A 13,887-nucleotide genomic window follows, 5' to 3' on the forward strand; every position below is an offset into this window, starting at 1 on the left:
TCTCACATCACATTGAAACCTATAAACATCCCACCGTTTAACCTTCCCTGTCCATGTACATAAGTCTATGTTAGTCTCTCTACTGGATGCATTCCATCCTTTCGGTCCAATAACGACATCTGTCGACTTTGAGTCGGTGACAAGCTGGTCTGTCCGGTCCCAGCTCATTAGGTCGATTGGGCTCGGGATCGGGATCGGTTGAGGTCTCTCATCAAACGGTCGTATGGTGAATCTTCGCTCGTGCCTACAGTATACGTTGGGGCGAACAAAATGTCGTTAGCGTCCGAGCCTTTTGCCCACGACAAACACTACTATTATCAAATAGCAAATAGCCTAGCGGTACATGTATACAGTACTCGTACATGTACTGTGATACAGTAGTCTCGTCACTCACCGTTGGATCCCTCTTTCGATATCAGACCATTTTTCCTCCTCAACGGTCTCCAATACGTTTCCTCAGCATCATCGAATGATAATTCTCCAGAAGCCAAATCCATCTTTGCCTTTGTCAGATCTCTTATCGTGGTCATGATCCGCTCCTTGACCGTATGCAATCGAGTCAAATTGTCCGTCTCGTCCTCTTCTTTGTTGGTCCTACCACGTATAGATTCCGCAAGGTTATTGACCAGCTTCCATCCAGCCATCATCGCCCTCCCGTTCCGCATCGCGCTCCCATCTTCGGTGCTTTTTCGTAAGATCCCAAGTAAATGTTCCAGTCGCTTTTCTTCGGTCTTGCGTTGCTTACGACTCTCTACGATGTTGGAGTATGTCTGTCTCAATCGAGTGTTGACTCCAGAGACGGTTTCTGAAGCAGACGCGATGTGACTATCTGCTCATTGGGTAAAACCGTCCCTCAAGGTAGCCGGGTGACTCCATGCTCGAGTCTCGGTACGAGGGAACGGTTGGTCCCAGAAAGCCGAGGTGGCGCTTGTCGAGGTTGAACCTGCCGTACCAGTCGCAGGACCTGTCGCAGTCGTATTACCAGGACTACCAGGACTAGTAGCAGTCCCCGAGGGTGCGTTTGGAGGCCTACCGAAATTCTGAGCCGAATAGATCACTTTCCCCGGTGCAATCTTGATACCACCCGGTAAGACACTTTCTTCAAGGGGATCATAATTGTTGACATACAAATTCGGATTGTAGCCTCCTCCTGGCAAACCGAAACCGCCTAGACCACCCCAACCTCCCGCACCTGCTGCGCTTGAGGGAAATCCTCCTCCTCCCCCTCCTGACGTCCATGGCGACGATGAGGATGTCGATGATTGTCCAGTGAAACTTCGTGCGTATTTTGCCGCCAATTCAGGACCGCCAACTTGACTGAGCACTTTGAACATGTTCGCAGGAGTGTGTTCATTCCTCTCCCTTAGAAGAGATTGAGCGCTTCGTAAGATCTGCAACTCTCGTGCATCAAAACCAATTTCATCCTCATCTTCCTCCTCGTCGTTGTCATCTTCATCAAGTTCTCTTGCCAAACCTTTCGTTTCTAGTTGACGCCAGATTCCTTCCGGAGCTGCATTGAGATCGATACCTTGATTTCGGAGTATTCCAACGACTTCTGGACGAGTGACCGTCCACTTGCTCGGAGCTGTGACTCTCACGAAACTTCCCATTCCAGCTTGGGCGAGCCGTGACTTCCACCAATCGGGGATCGGTGATGAGTTCCTGAAACCTTTGCTTTCAAGGATGGCTTGTCCCCGCGCGGTAGGCCGAAAGACCACTTTAGGTGTAGCCGTATACACCGGGAAACGATGACCTCCCGGTTGGGCCCATGACGGTTGACCGTTGGTGAATGCGGATCGATAGGTATTGGTGTTTATCCCCGGTCGATATTGCGAGTATGGGATGTAAGGGTTCGTCGAAAATTGCGGCGGTGGTTGTCGGGAGAAGAACCGAGAGAACGGGCTGGAAGTTTGTGGTGGTGGTGGTTGGGGTTGTTGAGTAAAAAACCGTGAGTAAGGCGAAGAAGTAGCACCGGTTGACATATTTGGGCGGAAGCCTCCAAATCCACCGGATGCGAAAGTCCTCGGGAAAGCAGTACGTGCGGCGCCAAAGGGGATGTTCATCTTGTATATGTGTTTAGGTTGTAACGATTGTGGGACTGTGAGTAGTCAGCGAGTGTGTGGAAAAGAAAGAGTTCGAGGGGATGGTCAGTGAATGGGAAGGGAAACGAATGTGAGTTGGAGGAGAATGAGGAGGAGTGGCGAGAGTGAAATGGGGTATATGCAGCCTGTTCACATGCGTTTGCTCACTAAGCATGATACACACCAAACACAGGATCAAAGGAGCCTTGTGTCACAGGTATCAAAGGATCGAGTTGCACATCACAATGAAGGGGCAAGACGAGACAGCAGGTGTATGACGAGGTGAGTGTCATGACATGAATGGAAGTCGTGACTTTGCGTGTCGCATATGAGCGAACAGAAGGCCAGTGAGTGCAGAGTTCTCGAAATATACGTAATGCGTTGCCACAGACTCTTGCATGGCAGTATCAGAGATTCGTATGGCACTCCCTTGCTCTTGCTGTGGCGAATCGTGCTTGGCGCAAGCTGATTAGTGCGCAGTCAGCCGGAGGAACGACACCGTCAGCGGTGTCAGCGCAGACGGGAGTCGATCAGGAGAACGCGAGGCATGGCCAGCGAAGCCCACAGTAACACTGGCATGCTGTCTCCTCCGTCCTTGTTTACAAATTAATGCTCTCTCACATCCCAAATCAAAGACTAGTGAACCGTACCCAAACCTCCATGTGCCGGCGCCCTACTTCTTCGTAAAGAACCCTTTCAGCGTACTCTGCCCCGTAGCAGGCTTTCCCGAATTCGCTTTCGCCTTTACTCCACCACTACTCCCTCCTGAGAAAGGTTTCTTATCCTCTTTATTACTGCCTATAGAAGAAGTTGAATCTCTCGCTTTTATAGGTGGTTTGCTGGATGTCGCTGTCGATGTTGGTGTTTGTTTCGATTTGATTTGCGTTGTGGCCTTTGACGGTTCTTGTTCCGGATCTGATTCGCCGGAGTAGAACTCTTCTACCCATACATCTCTTGTGACTGCCCACGCCACACCACTTTCTGTCAGTCCTCGCCCCCCACTACAGATCATGGCCCAGTGTTGGGAGAAGTAGGACTCACCTGTATATCCCTTTTCGTTGACGACCGTCTCCGTCTTCTTCACCCTTCTCTTCTTCCTCCCTCCCTCCGCCCCCGGCTCTTTCTTCACCTTCGCGATCTCCGCCTCCTTCTTACCCTTCGCGCCCTTCTTCGCCGTAGAAGATGGTGTTTTCGCATCCCCCTCATCTGACATCCCCATATCCATATCCACATCCATACTCATCATCGCTTCCATGGCCGCTTGATCTTCTTGTCTGACCATTGACGAAGTAGGTTCAGCTTGGAGTTTCTTCCCTGATCCAGTGGAAGATGCTGACGCTTTCGTGTTACTCTTTGGAGTTGATGTTGAACTTTTAGTAGCAGGTTTCGGTGCTTCTTGTTCTTCATCCTCTTCTGTATCAGATTGAATTACTCGTTTCTTGTTCCGTTGACTTGCAGCGGTCTTGGAGGTTGAACTCGAAGCAGCAGGTGTTGTCTTCTTCGTCTCGACCTGCGTTCATCCAATCAGTCAATATGCGAGCTTTCTCCAACCAAAGGTCTCTGGGGGACGGAAGGCTCACCTTCTTCGCCACCTCTTTCGCTGCAGGCGGGGGCGCTTCTTTCTTCTCGACCTTCTTTAGATCTTCGACCTTTTTCACTTCCACCTTTTTCCCAGCACTCCAATCCATTCCTCCATCTTTCATCGGCTTCGCGCCGGCGCCCGCAGCAGACTTGAATCCTGCACCTGTGATCGTACCGTACGTGGAAGGATCGTGGTATTTTGGATGTTGGTGTAAGGCGAGGTTGGGAATGAGGTATTGCGCCGGGTCCTGTAGGTAGAAGGGTGGGGATGTCAGCGTCTGATTGTGGCAAAGACAAGGTCGTACGAAGGAGCGGCACTGAGGATTGCAAGAGAAAATGGCTCGACCAGATATATGTAGGATGGGATGGAAGAGTGACTATCTCATCAGAACAAGGAGACTCACCTTCACTGGCGCGGGTGCAAGAGCGTAAATGTGTATACTCAGTTGATCCTCCTGAAACAACTTCTTCTTCTCTGCGGGATAGCGAGAAAATCGTCAGCACCTCACCACCTATGGACCGCTCAAAAGCGTCACAAGTTGTTGGTTGACTCACCTTCCAATCCTTCCTGACTAACAAGTACAACCCCCCACCTATCCACCTCTTCCTTCTCCAACCCTCCCTCGTCTCCCCCTTGGCCCGCCCCACCCACACCCACACCTAGTCCAGCAGCACCCTCTCCCAGCAAACCTTTATCATTCCCCACTTCTTCTTCTCTCAATTCATCTTCATCGTCATGTTCTGAGTTTCCCCCATCGGAAGTTTGGTCCATATCTACTATTCGGACCATACCAGTTTTAGGAGCCAGATCTCTTAGGGATTGTGTGCCGGTCGTCGGGGAATGAGAGGGGAGGGTGGATGAAGGTAGAGGGATATCAGTTTGGATGAGGGTGGATGTTCGAAGGAGAGGACCGGTAAGGAGGTAGGTTGGGGATAATGATGGGTGAGAGGTGAAGTGTTCGAGTAGGAGACTGAATCGGCGAAGTTAGATAGATGGATTAGCTTTGGAGACCAAGCACTTGACAGCAGGCGGCGGAGAACCGGCACCATGAATCTGCTGCACTTTATTGAAAGTCGTAGACAAGACTCACTTCTTCGCCAAATTGACATGGCATCCAATCTCCCTCGAAACATCTCGATACGTCACCTGCAACACAGAAGGTTATCATATCAACGACAGCTCTGACACTGGACCAGCCCAGACCATACTCACTATCTTCTTCTCGTTCTCGATCCAATGTGTCAGCTTCCGCGTCACAGTCTTCTGTTGTTCTGACGAAACCATGTTGCCTGGGTATAAGAATGAACAATATTAGAAGGGTAGCAGATAATGTAAATCACGATGAATCGTGATATTGCTTCGAAATCGTTGGTTCGCGGGTGACGCGAGGTGGAGGGTTTCCCATCATTTGTTTGAGCAACCGCTTTCATTACATTGCAATACAATGCAAGACTACAAAGCAAACTGCAAAAATGGACGACTTTACATCGTATGCATATTTTATTCACCATGCTGTTTCCAAGCACTAGCAGACTAACAACGACACTGCACTGTCCACACAAACGGTTCGCGCGCAAGCACCAACGTTTACTTGGTAGAGTGGAGCTCGGGAGCAGTGGTACCCTTGGAGAGACCCTTGCCACCGGCGAAGATGGAGTTACCAGCGAGCTCCTCCCTGTAAGTTGATATGCGTCAGTGGGTCTGTCGCATCGCAAGGGGGAGACGGTCAAGCTTACTCAATTCGGAGAAGTTGGTTGTACTCTGTGAACATGGTCAGCACGAACTCTACGCAGTGATACCGCAAGGAAACTCACTGGCAACACGCTCAGATCGGCAAGGAGCACCGGTCTTGATCTCACTGCAATGAGGGTCAGATATATTCACTTTGCTTCACAGTTGCTATCACACTTACCCGGTTCGGAGAGCGACGGCGAGGTCGGCAATGTAGGTGGACTCGGTCTCACCAGATCGGTGAGAGGTCATGACACCCCAGCCGTTAGACTGAGAGAGCTGGACGCTGTGGAGTAAGGTAGATCAGCGGCTGTCATGGTACTGTTAGCCACTCAACTTACGCCTGGATAGACTCGGAGATGGTACCGATTTGGTTGATCTGAGGTATTCAAGTCAGTGTAGGTCCTCAAGGGTACGAACCGCCAACCCACCTTGAGGAGAAGAGCGTTACAGGCCTTCTTCTCGATGGCGGTCTTGATCCTTCGGGGGTTGGTGACCAAGAGATCATCACCGACGATCTGGATCTTGGCGGTGGAGTTGTAGTGGGCCCAAGCGTCGAAGTCGTCCTGGTCGAAGGGGTCCTCGATGGAGCAGATGTCGTACTTCTCGGAGTAAGAGTGGTAGAGGTCGGCGAGCTGCTCACCGGTGAGCCACTTGGAGGAGTCGGAGTTGGGGTTCTGTAGACGATTTGTTTTAAGCGCAAGTCTCTAAGGGGAGTTTAGCAAGAAAAACACACCTTGAAGTCGAGGTCGTATTTGCCCTCCTTGTAGAACTCGGAGGAAGCAACGTCGAGACCGATCTGGACCTTGCCGGTGTAACCAGCCTGCTTGATGGCCTCGGTGAGGAGGTCGAGGGACTCCTCGGCACCAGAGACGTTGGGGGCGAAACCACCCTCGTCACCGACGTTGGCAGCTATGACCGGATCAGCGCTCGTTTTTCTGACTGAGGACGACGGCCAACTCACCGTCAATACCGTACTTCTTGGTGATGACCTTCTTGAGGATGTGGTAGGTCTCGGAACCCATCTTCAAGGCCTCGGAGAAGGAAGAAGCGCCAGTGGGGAGGAGCATGAACTCCTGGAAGGCGAGGGCGTTACCGGCGTGAGAACCACCGTTGATAACATTGAAGGCGGGGACGGGGAGGACGAAGGGCTCGGCGACACCGGCGAGAGACGCGAGGTACTTGTAAAGGGGGACACCCTACGAGGCGAGAAATTGTACCAGATCAGCAACACGCACCTGGGGAAGGGGATGACTGCTACGCGACACCCACCTTGTCAGCGGCAGCGGCCTCGGAGACGGCCATGGAGACACCGAGGATGGCGTTAGCACCGAGCTTGCCCTTGTTGTCGGTACCGTCGAGCTTGATCATGAGGTCATCAATCTCCTTTTGGGAGGTGACGGGGAGCTTGGAGTCGATGAGAGCGGGAGCAATGACGTCGTTGACGTTGGCAACGGCCTTGGAGACACCTACGAGATATGAATCATCAGCTATGGTCTCTTGTCGAGCAGTGAGAGAGCTGCTACTCACCCTTGCCGACGTAAGCGGAACCGCCATCCCTCAACTCAACGGCCTCGTAGGCACCGGTGGAAGCACCAGAGGGGACTTGAGACCTGAATCGGCCCTTGTCGGTGTGGACGTCAACCTCGACGGTGGGGTTGCGTGTGGTCGGCAATCCATTAGTGGGGAATAGAGGAAGGGAAAGTCATCAAGGGAAGGCAGGGAAGGAAGGAAGCGAGAAGGAATCAAGATCAACATTAGCCTGGGAACGTGCGTAGAATGGACTCGAGCTCGACTGATGATCTCCAACGAGACGTTTAGTCTTGCTCGAGCAGTAGCCAAGAGGGTGCATGATGGAGGAGTGGTACTTATCTCGAGAGTCGAAGATCTAATCAAGAGGAAAGATGGAAATCAGCGGAAGCTCTCCTAAGAGACTGCGGACTTTGCCGTGGGAAGTAAAGTAGGCAGAACATGCTGGAATGGGCAGTTCAACAAGAGCTTTAACATACCTGTCTAGCGAAAACTTTGGTGACGACGGACATTTTGTTTGTCTTGTTTTGTTCTTTGTTCTGTTATTGTTCAAAGAATGAAGAGGACGAGTGTGGAGTTGGAAGAAGGAGAAGGAAGGAAAGGATGCGATGGAATGGACGGACTCGAGTTTGGTGGGGTAAGTAATGGCATGGGAACAAATAATAAGTTACGACACCGGCTGTCATAAAATAGGCACGGGATGTTCCGGCGATGGACAATTAGGCATGCCCAATGCCGCACAGGGCCTTGTTTTCATTCCAATTCGTTTTTCTCCCTCCCTCCCGCATTATGTAGAGTGTCCTTATCGCTTGGCAATGGCAATCCGAAGCGAAAGTCTGATCAGAGCGAGATGCAGTGATTGGTTCATTCGTGTTCATACGAAACCCCGCCGATGTTGGCTGGTCGTATATTGCATAAAGACAGTTCGAGTGCTTTACGGGAATCAGACATTTCTCGTCGGTCTTCTTCGGCTACCCCACGTTCATCCAGATAGTCTCCATTCTGCCACTTTGTATGTGAATCTACATGTCAGTCGTACAAGAGTAAAGACCTGAAGGGGAATTGAAACACGACTCTGATATGGGAGGGAGTCTCTCAACTCCTCCACAAGAATGACTGGTTGAGCCACATCAGCACTGTTGCGCCTTAACAACGTTGACCTGTATGACGTCAGGTCCCGTTCATGCCGATCACTTGCATTTGTCGTGACTTTCTTCGATAGCCCGCATCGTGAAGGAGAGCAATGTGGATGCTACGACTGACAGCTTTCTGACACTTTGACTTCAACCCTGCTAGATTGTGAAAGCGACATCTCTCTCTCCGAGCCATGCCATCTCTCACGCCTACACCGCTATCCGCTCTGCGAATATCATCCCATCACATTCCCCCTTATCAGAACTTTCCCAACACATCGCTCAATCCGTACCCTTTGCTAATCTACCATTCCGTCTTCCCTTCGTCTGCCTCGCTCTCAGCACGGAATGTCGAAGCTCATCTGATCTCTGTCGGGGTGGTGAAGCCCGCTTGGCGATATACGATGTACCAACAACATCATTACCATTCCACAGCGCACGAGTTTCTCGTCGTCGTTTCAGGTTCCGCTCAACTTTGCTTTGGTGGTTCGGTTTCACCCGAGAACAAGGGGAAGGTATTGGCAGATGTCAAGAAGGGAGATGCGATGTTGGTTCCTGCTGGAGTAGGACATGCTCTGTTACAGGACAAAGATGGAGGGTTCGAGATGGTGGGCAGTTACCCAACACATGCGGAGAGATGGGATATGTGTACAGGTGAGGACGGGGAGAAGGGTGGAGAGGAGTGGAAGAGAATAAAGGGGTTGAAGTGGTTCGATAGGGACCCAATATATGGTGATGAGGGACCTGCAGTAGACCTAGCGAAGGGATCATAGGGCGTACTACTACGGACGAGCGACGAACAACCACGACCACGAGTAACGATTGGCATGCAACAACTCTGTATCTCTTATGCTTACAGTGCCAGATGCTGGCAAAGAGCAAGATCGACCATCATGTATTGCAGATCCATTCATATGCTCCATGCAGCCTCCAATGCTTGGACACTCCCGTGTCAGGTCGTCAGGGTTGCACGAAACGGCGTTGTTCCCACACGTGCATTACCAAAGTTCCCATATGGTTATCACAAAACAACCTCCTCGCATCCTCCTTGCTATGGCTAACCAATGCAGATCTTCCCATTCCAGTTCAATGCCGAGAAGACTGCTTGTCCTGTCACCCACTACGTTTCCATGACTGCGACCAACTTTGAACCCGTACGGTGAGTGTTATTCGGCTGGCCGTAGAATTCGGATCCTACGACATAAACAACACCACGATGGGTATCGCATGGACCCTTAAAATGACTTTTACCGGTTATTACACACTTTTGTAATGCCGGATTAGAAAATCTCTCTATTACAAACCCAAATAAGGAAATTTCCTTGCAGTAAATAACCCCCCCCCCATTCCACGTCGTCAAATACATTCTTGGTACAGTGTATCTCCCTGAATGAATGTGAGAGTGAGCGAGCAGATGGGACGAAAAATATCAAACAATCAAATCATTCTCATCCCAATTCCAATTCCAATCCCTCATCCCTCTCTTCCTCTTCCTCTTTTTAGGTTACAGTAGACTACAGTAAATATAGTTCATCAACAAACCGTTACCATCCCCCCCCTCTCTTTCCTCTTTCCAAAAAAAAGGTTTTACACTCTTTAATCTCACCTAGCCTTATAATTTCAACTCCCCCACCAAAATGTTCCCCTTTGACGCCTGGACGCCCGGACCTGGTCCCATCTACACCACCCTCACCACCCTCTGGGATGCGTCCGGTATCCCCAAGGTCCCTCTCCACCTCAAGACTTGGGTCCCAGGAGAGTCCCCGCTCAGCACGCAGAAGGCCGTCGTCGCTGCTATCGGAACTTACCTCCTCATCATCTTCGGTGGTCGAGAGCTCATGAAGTGAGTTTTCGGTGCTCTTCTCTCACGCGACATAAGACGCGTATCCGACGTGTCAAGTATGATCGTCGCATCTGGCAACCTGTACCTGCCATCAGACTGATCCACACAACCCTTCAATAGGTCGCGAAAGCCCTTCAAGCTCACCGTCCCCTTCCAAGTCCACAACGTGTACCTCACCCTCGGATCTGGTCTCCTCCTCGCTTTGATGATCGAGGAAATGTGAGTGGAACCTCTCTCACCGTCATACTCACGACGACAGGCCATCCGCCCGACGGAGTGCTGATATCCATGCTCCCTATAGCCTCCCCCTCTTCCTCAAGCACGGCTTCTTCTGGTCCATCTGTAACCCCAAGGCTTTCACTCCTGTGAGTTTTCAGTTTTGACTTACGACGCCTTACCGCCCTTCACCAAGCAGAGTCGCCGATAACATTACTGACGTTGTCTGATAATATCCCCAATAGCGTCTCGTCACCTACTACATGATCAACTACTACATCAAATACGTCGAGCTCATTGACACCGTCTTCCTCGTCCTCAAGAAGAAGCCCCTCGGTGAGCATTTACGGTGATATTCGCTCTTGCATTGGAACCAGTACTAACGTTATATTCCCAATCTCAGCCTTCCTTCACGTCTTCCACCACGCTGCTACTGCCATCTTGTGTTACACTCAGCTCCAAGGCGAGACCTCGGTGGTGAGTATCTTGACTTATCATCCCAAACGCAATCGCTGACGCGCCAGATAGCAATGGGTCGTTATCACCCTTAACCTCCTCGTTCACGTCATCATGTGTAAGTGACCGTAATCGCAGGTACGGCAAGTCTCGCGCTAATTTCGACTGCAGATTACTACTACTACGCCACCGCCGGAGGTGCCAAGATCTGGGTTTGTTATTCCTGCTTGCTTTGCGTTACCAGTAGTCCATGCTGACACCTGTCCACCCTCTACAGTGGAAGAAGTACCTCACCAGCATGCAAATCACTCAATTCGTCATCGACCTATTCATCGTCTACTTTGCCAGCACGTTTCTCTTCTCCTACCGTTTCGCGCACAACCAGTACCCGCGTCTTTTGTCCCCTATCTCACCTTCTAGTTGGCGTCTTTTCCTTATTCGCGAACCCAACTCGGAATCTTCCTCATTCCACGTTCACATTCCTAAATGCCCGATTCGTATTCGTGTTGTAGACTATAATGACCTCCACCCCTTCTACCGGGCTCCGCGTTCTACTCCTCCGCCTGCCCCCTCGCTCTCATCTGGTTGTGCTAAGATTGCAGAGCTGACCCAAGGCTTTCTGTTTCTTTAGCCTACAACCACTTCGCCTCTACTTACACTCGTCTCCCTTCGGCTGGCGACTGTGCCGGTAGCGAGGGTGCTGCTCTTTTCGGATGTGGTCTTTTGACCAGTTACTTGTTCTTGTTCATTGCGTGAGTTGAAGCGAATTTGTAACGCTAGTACCGGTAACTCGAGCTGAGATCTGTCCCTTTCAGCTTCTACAAGGCTACCTACAAGAAGGTGTAAGTTGTTATTGATAGGCAAGCACATCGTGAACATCTCTAACTCGCCGAAATCTACCAGCGCTGCTAAGGCCAAGGCTGCCAAGGCTAACGGTGTCGCCGAGATCCGAGGTTCTTCCAAGTCCAAGGTGAGCTGGTTATTGTTTTCTGTTCGAGAGACGCATCAGCTGACAGTTGAGCAGTAGGTCGTGGTGCAAAACAAGCGGGGGACGGTGGTGATCACCGAGGTAGAAAAGGGAGAGTAGAGCGGAGTATTAGAGGGGAGAGGCGGGTGCTGTGTGTCGCCTACTATGGAATGAAGAACGTTGGAGCTTGGCAGAGGAGATATCGAGGAGTCGTGGAATGTTGAGGAGGATGTCGCTTTCGCATCACATAGCTGTGTATCAACCAATCTTTCATGTCCAGGGTTCGTTTGTTCGTTCGGCAATATGGATTAGATAGATACCCCTTTTACCTTTCTGGAACCAAGCACGGAAGAGAACCTTTTTATTTTCACCATTTCCACCTTGGATATCGTTACTCATGCAGCATTCGGTTCGCACGAGAAATGTCCATTGATAAGATGCTAAGACGTGGAGGTAATGCGAGCCTTACTTAGGCTGAAGTGGTCTTGCATCCGTCAGAGGTTGATTGCTCGTCAATTCTCTCAATCGCAGACGCATATGCAGTCTACTGATCACGGACGAGTACATTCTTCAAGCGATGCATACGCTTCTTCCCTATGTCTCTAGCATGATGTATATGATCACTACCCAAAGTCCTTCCCCCGTCTCATGAAGCATGTCATCGCTCTCTGAAGATGGTAGTCGTGATATGGCTCTTCACCTTCAGCTTCACTGTCCACGTTTCGTCGTACTATCACTCCGGCTTGGTGACTTTTGGACTTGGTGACGGACTCTTCCTAAAGCCTGACGAACCAGCTGCGAGTTGTGCGAAATTCGGCGTACGAGGAGTCGCTTCCATCGTTTCTGCCCCAGTACCACCCCCACTCAATGGGAATTTCTCATTCCCACCACCTCTTGCTCCATTCAACAAACTCCCTTCGAGCTCTATCGCGTCGTTGGTCATGAATTGCCACCAGGCCAGAGTGATAGGTATAGTCGCTGCGTGCCATAACGAATGAGCATCCACCATTCTGAGGATCGGTGAGAAGTCCAGTAGTTCCAAACTCATCGCCATAGTGGTCAAGAAGACCAAGGAGAGTGGGGTAGAAGCTTCTTTTGGTTTCGAGATGGAAGTTGAGAGTGGGTCGTTGGGTGGATATGGTTTTGGAAATTCTATCTTTGTGTTTAGGAAAGTGAGTGTTGGAAGACGGAATTTGAAAGAGGCAGACCACGTTATCCAAAGGATGTTATGCACGATAGCCAAGACGAGGTTGAACGCTGTGTGATAACCGTATGGGAAAGCGTGTCGGGGGAAAGAGAGGAGATAGGTGAAATGCGAAAGGACGAGGAAGGCGATACTGGCGCTGACGGGGATGAGAAGTCGGGATGTGGTGAGGGGGGTTTGGAGACCGAATATTCGCACGATGGAGTACAGGAGGGTGAAGGCGATGGTCAGTGTGGCGGAGAAGTAGTCGAGTCGTTCCGTCGTAGGTGTGTCTGGGTGGGCGGGTGGCCGCACGTTGAAAGTCGGGTTTAGAGTGCCGTTCACAGCAGACACAGACGGATGAGCGATGCAACGTATCCCCAAAAGAGTGGCAGAGTAGAGGGAGGAAAAAAGCAGCGGCATGATCAGCAACAGCACCCATGCTAAATCTCAAACATCGCACTCACCCCTCGCATGGAAGACACTACTCCAGACCCAAGTATTGATCTGCACCAAACCCATGGCAACCAACCACGGTCTCATCCTATTCTCGGGCCTGACCCTCCTTCGCATATCTTGAAGACCGACGAGGTTTACCCATAGGTTACCTAGTGACATGAGGATCGAGACTGGTTCTTGGAATGGACCGAATCGGTAGAATGCCCATTTCCCGTAGACTGCGACGCAAAGTGGTGTGAAGTATCAGCGCGATTGGTCCCTTCGAGTGTATGTTTGTCCTATCTTTTCTAGCGAATTCGTAGTCCAGTCTCTCCTCAGACTTGTGTCTTGCACCTTGACATCTCGCATCGCCCAGCTCGTGTAGGTTCATATAGAAACAAGATCTCAATCCCAAAGTCACACTCACACTGATGGTACCTGCTACCAGGTCGGATATTGTCCGTAAAACTATGCGTGCACTCATACGCGCAATTCTCGGCACAAGTCCATCCGAAAGCTCTCAAATACCCAGCGATAGGAGGTTGGGAAGGATCGCAATATGTGATCTCACATCCTTTCAGACAATGTTGGAAAGTTGGGTTTCGGTCGCCTGACGAAGCGAGGATGAGTGGGAGAGAGGCAAGGAAGAGGAGAGTACCGCCAAGGACGAAGGGGAGAGAGGGGCGAGGCATGCTGAAGTGTCGAGGCTTGGCTGAAAACTTCGAGA

At 50.8% G+C, this 13,887-nt stretch overlaps 6 protein-coding genes across 6 annotated transcripts; 2 read left to right on the forward strand and 4 right to left on the reverse strand.

Annotated features, from left to right (window-relative positions):
• Positions 1–167: 167 nt before the first annotated feature.
• Positions 168–2,063, reverse strand: CI109_102686 (uncharacterized protein; the record flags this gene model as incomplete). Its single annotated transcript, XM_032008233.1, has 3 exons — positions 168–244; positions 395–805; positions 872–2,063. The coding sequence occupies 3 exons, from the start codon at positions 2,061–2,063 to the stop codon at positions 168–170; spliced, it is 1,680 nt and encodes a 559-aa protein (XP_031857495.1).
• Positions 2,064–2,754: 691 nt separating this feature from the next.
• CI109_102687 (uncharacterized protein) lies at positions 2,755–4,947 on the reverse strand (the record flags this gene model as incomplete). Its single annotated transcript, XM_032008232.1, has 7 exons — positions 2,755–3,041; positions 3,123–3,591; positions 3,662–3,910; positions 4,067–4,137; positions 4,218–4,633; positions 4,754–4,809; positions 4,876–4,947. The coding sequence occupies 7 exons, from the start codon at positions 4,945–4,947 to the stop codon at positions 2,755–2,757; spliced, it is 1,620 nt and encodes a 539-aa protein (XP_031857494.1).
• Positions 4,948–5,250: 303 nt separating this feature from the next.
• Positions 5,251–7,436, reverse strand: CI109_102688 (phosphopyruvate hydratase; the record flags this gene model as incomplete). The annotated part of the gene is made up of 11 exons (XM_032008231.1): positions 5,251–5,338; positions 5,400–5,424; positions 5,478–5,521; positions 5,576–5,680; positions 5,736–5,773; positions 5,826–6,071; positions 6,131–6,306; positions 6,359–6,593; positions 6,667–6,863; positions 6,925–7,018; positions 7,404–7,436. The coding sequence occupies 11 exons, from the start codon at positions 7,434–7,436 to the stop codon at positions 5,251–5,253; spliced, it is 1,281 nt and encodes a 426-aa protein (XP_031857493.1).
• Positions 7,437–8,251: 815 nt separating this feature from the next.
• CI109_102689 (uncharacterized protein) lies at positions 8,252–8,830 on the forward strand (the record flags this gene model as incomplete). The annotated part of the gene is made up of 1 exon (XM_032008230.1): positions 8,252–8,830. The coding sequence occupies one exon, from the start codon at positions 8,252–8,254 to the stop codon at positions 8,828–8,830; it is 579 nt and encodes a 192-aa protein (XP_031857492.1).
• Positions 8,831–9,694: 864 nt separating this feature from the next.
• On the forward strand, positions 9,695–11,659 carry CI109_102690 (uncharacterized protein; the record flags this gene model as incomplete). The annotated part of the gene is made up of 12 exons (XM_065967176.1): positions 9,695–9,900; positions 10,021–10,119; positions 10,202–10,265; positions 10,362–10,452; positions 10,520–10,593; positions 10,645–10,690; positions 10,744–10,784; positions 10,850–10,991; positions 11,204–11,324; positions 11,388–11,414; positions 11,476–11,542; positions 11,600–11,659. 12 exons carry the CDS (start codon positions 9,695–9,697, stop codon positions 11,657–11,659), a joined length of 1,038 nt encoding a protein of 345 aa, XP_065823248.1.
• A 613-nt stretch (positions 11,660–12,272) lies between these two features.
• On the reverse strand, positions 12,273–13,852 carry CI109_102691 (uncharacterized protein; the record flags this gene model as incomplete). Its single annotated transcript, XM_032008228.1, has 3 exons — positions 12,273–13,015; positions 13,190–13,399; positions 13,588–13,852. The coding sequence occupies 3 exons, from the start codon at positions 13,850–13,852 to the stop codon at positions 12,273–12,275; spliced, it is 1,218 nt and encodes a 405-aa protein (XP_031857490.1).
• Positions 13,853–13,887: the final 35 nt, after the last annotated feature.

The sequence above is a fragment of the Kwoniella shandongensis genome, chromosome 4 (genome assembly GCF_008629635.2).
Source record: "Kwoniella shandongensis chromosome 4, complete sequence".
NCBI classification, from domain to species: Eukaryota; Fungi; Basidiomycota; class Tremellomycetes; order Tremellales; family Cryptococcaceae; genus Kwoniella; species Kwoniella shandongensis.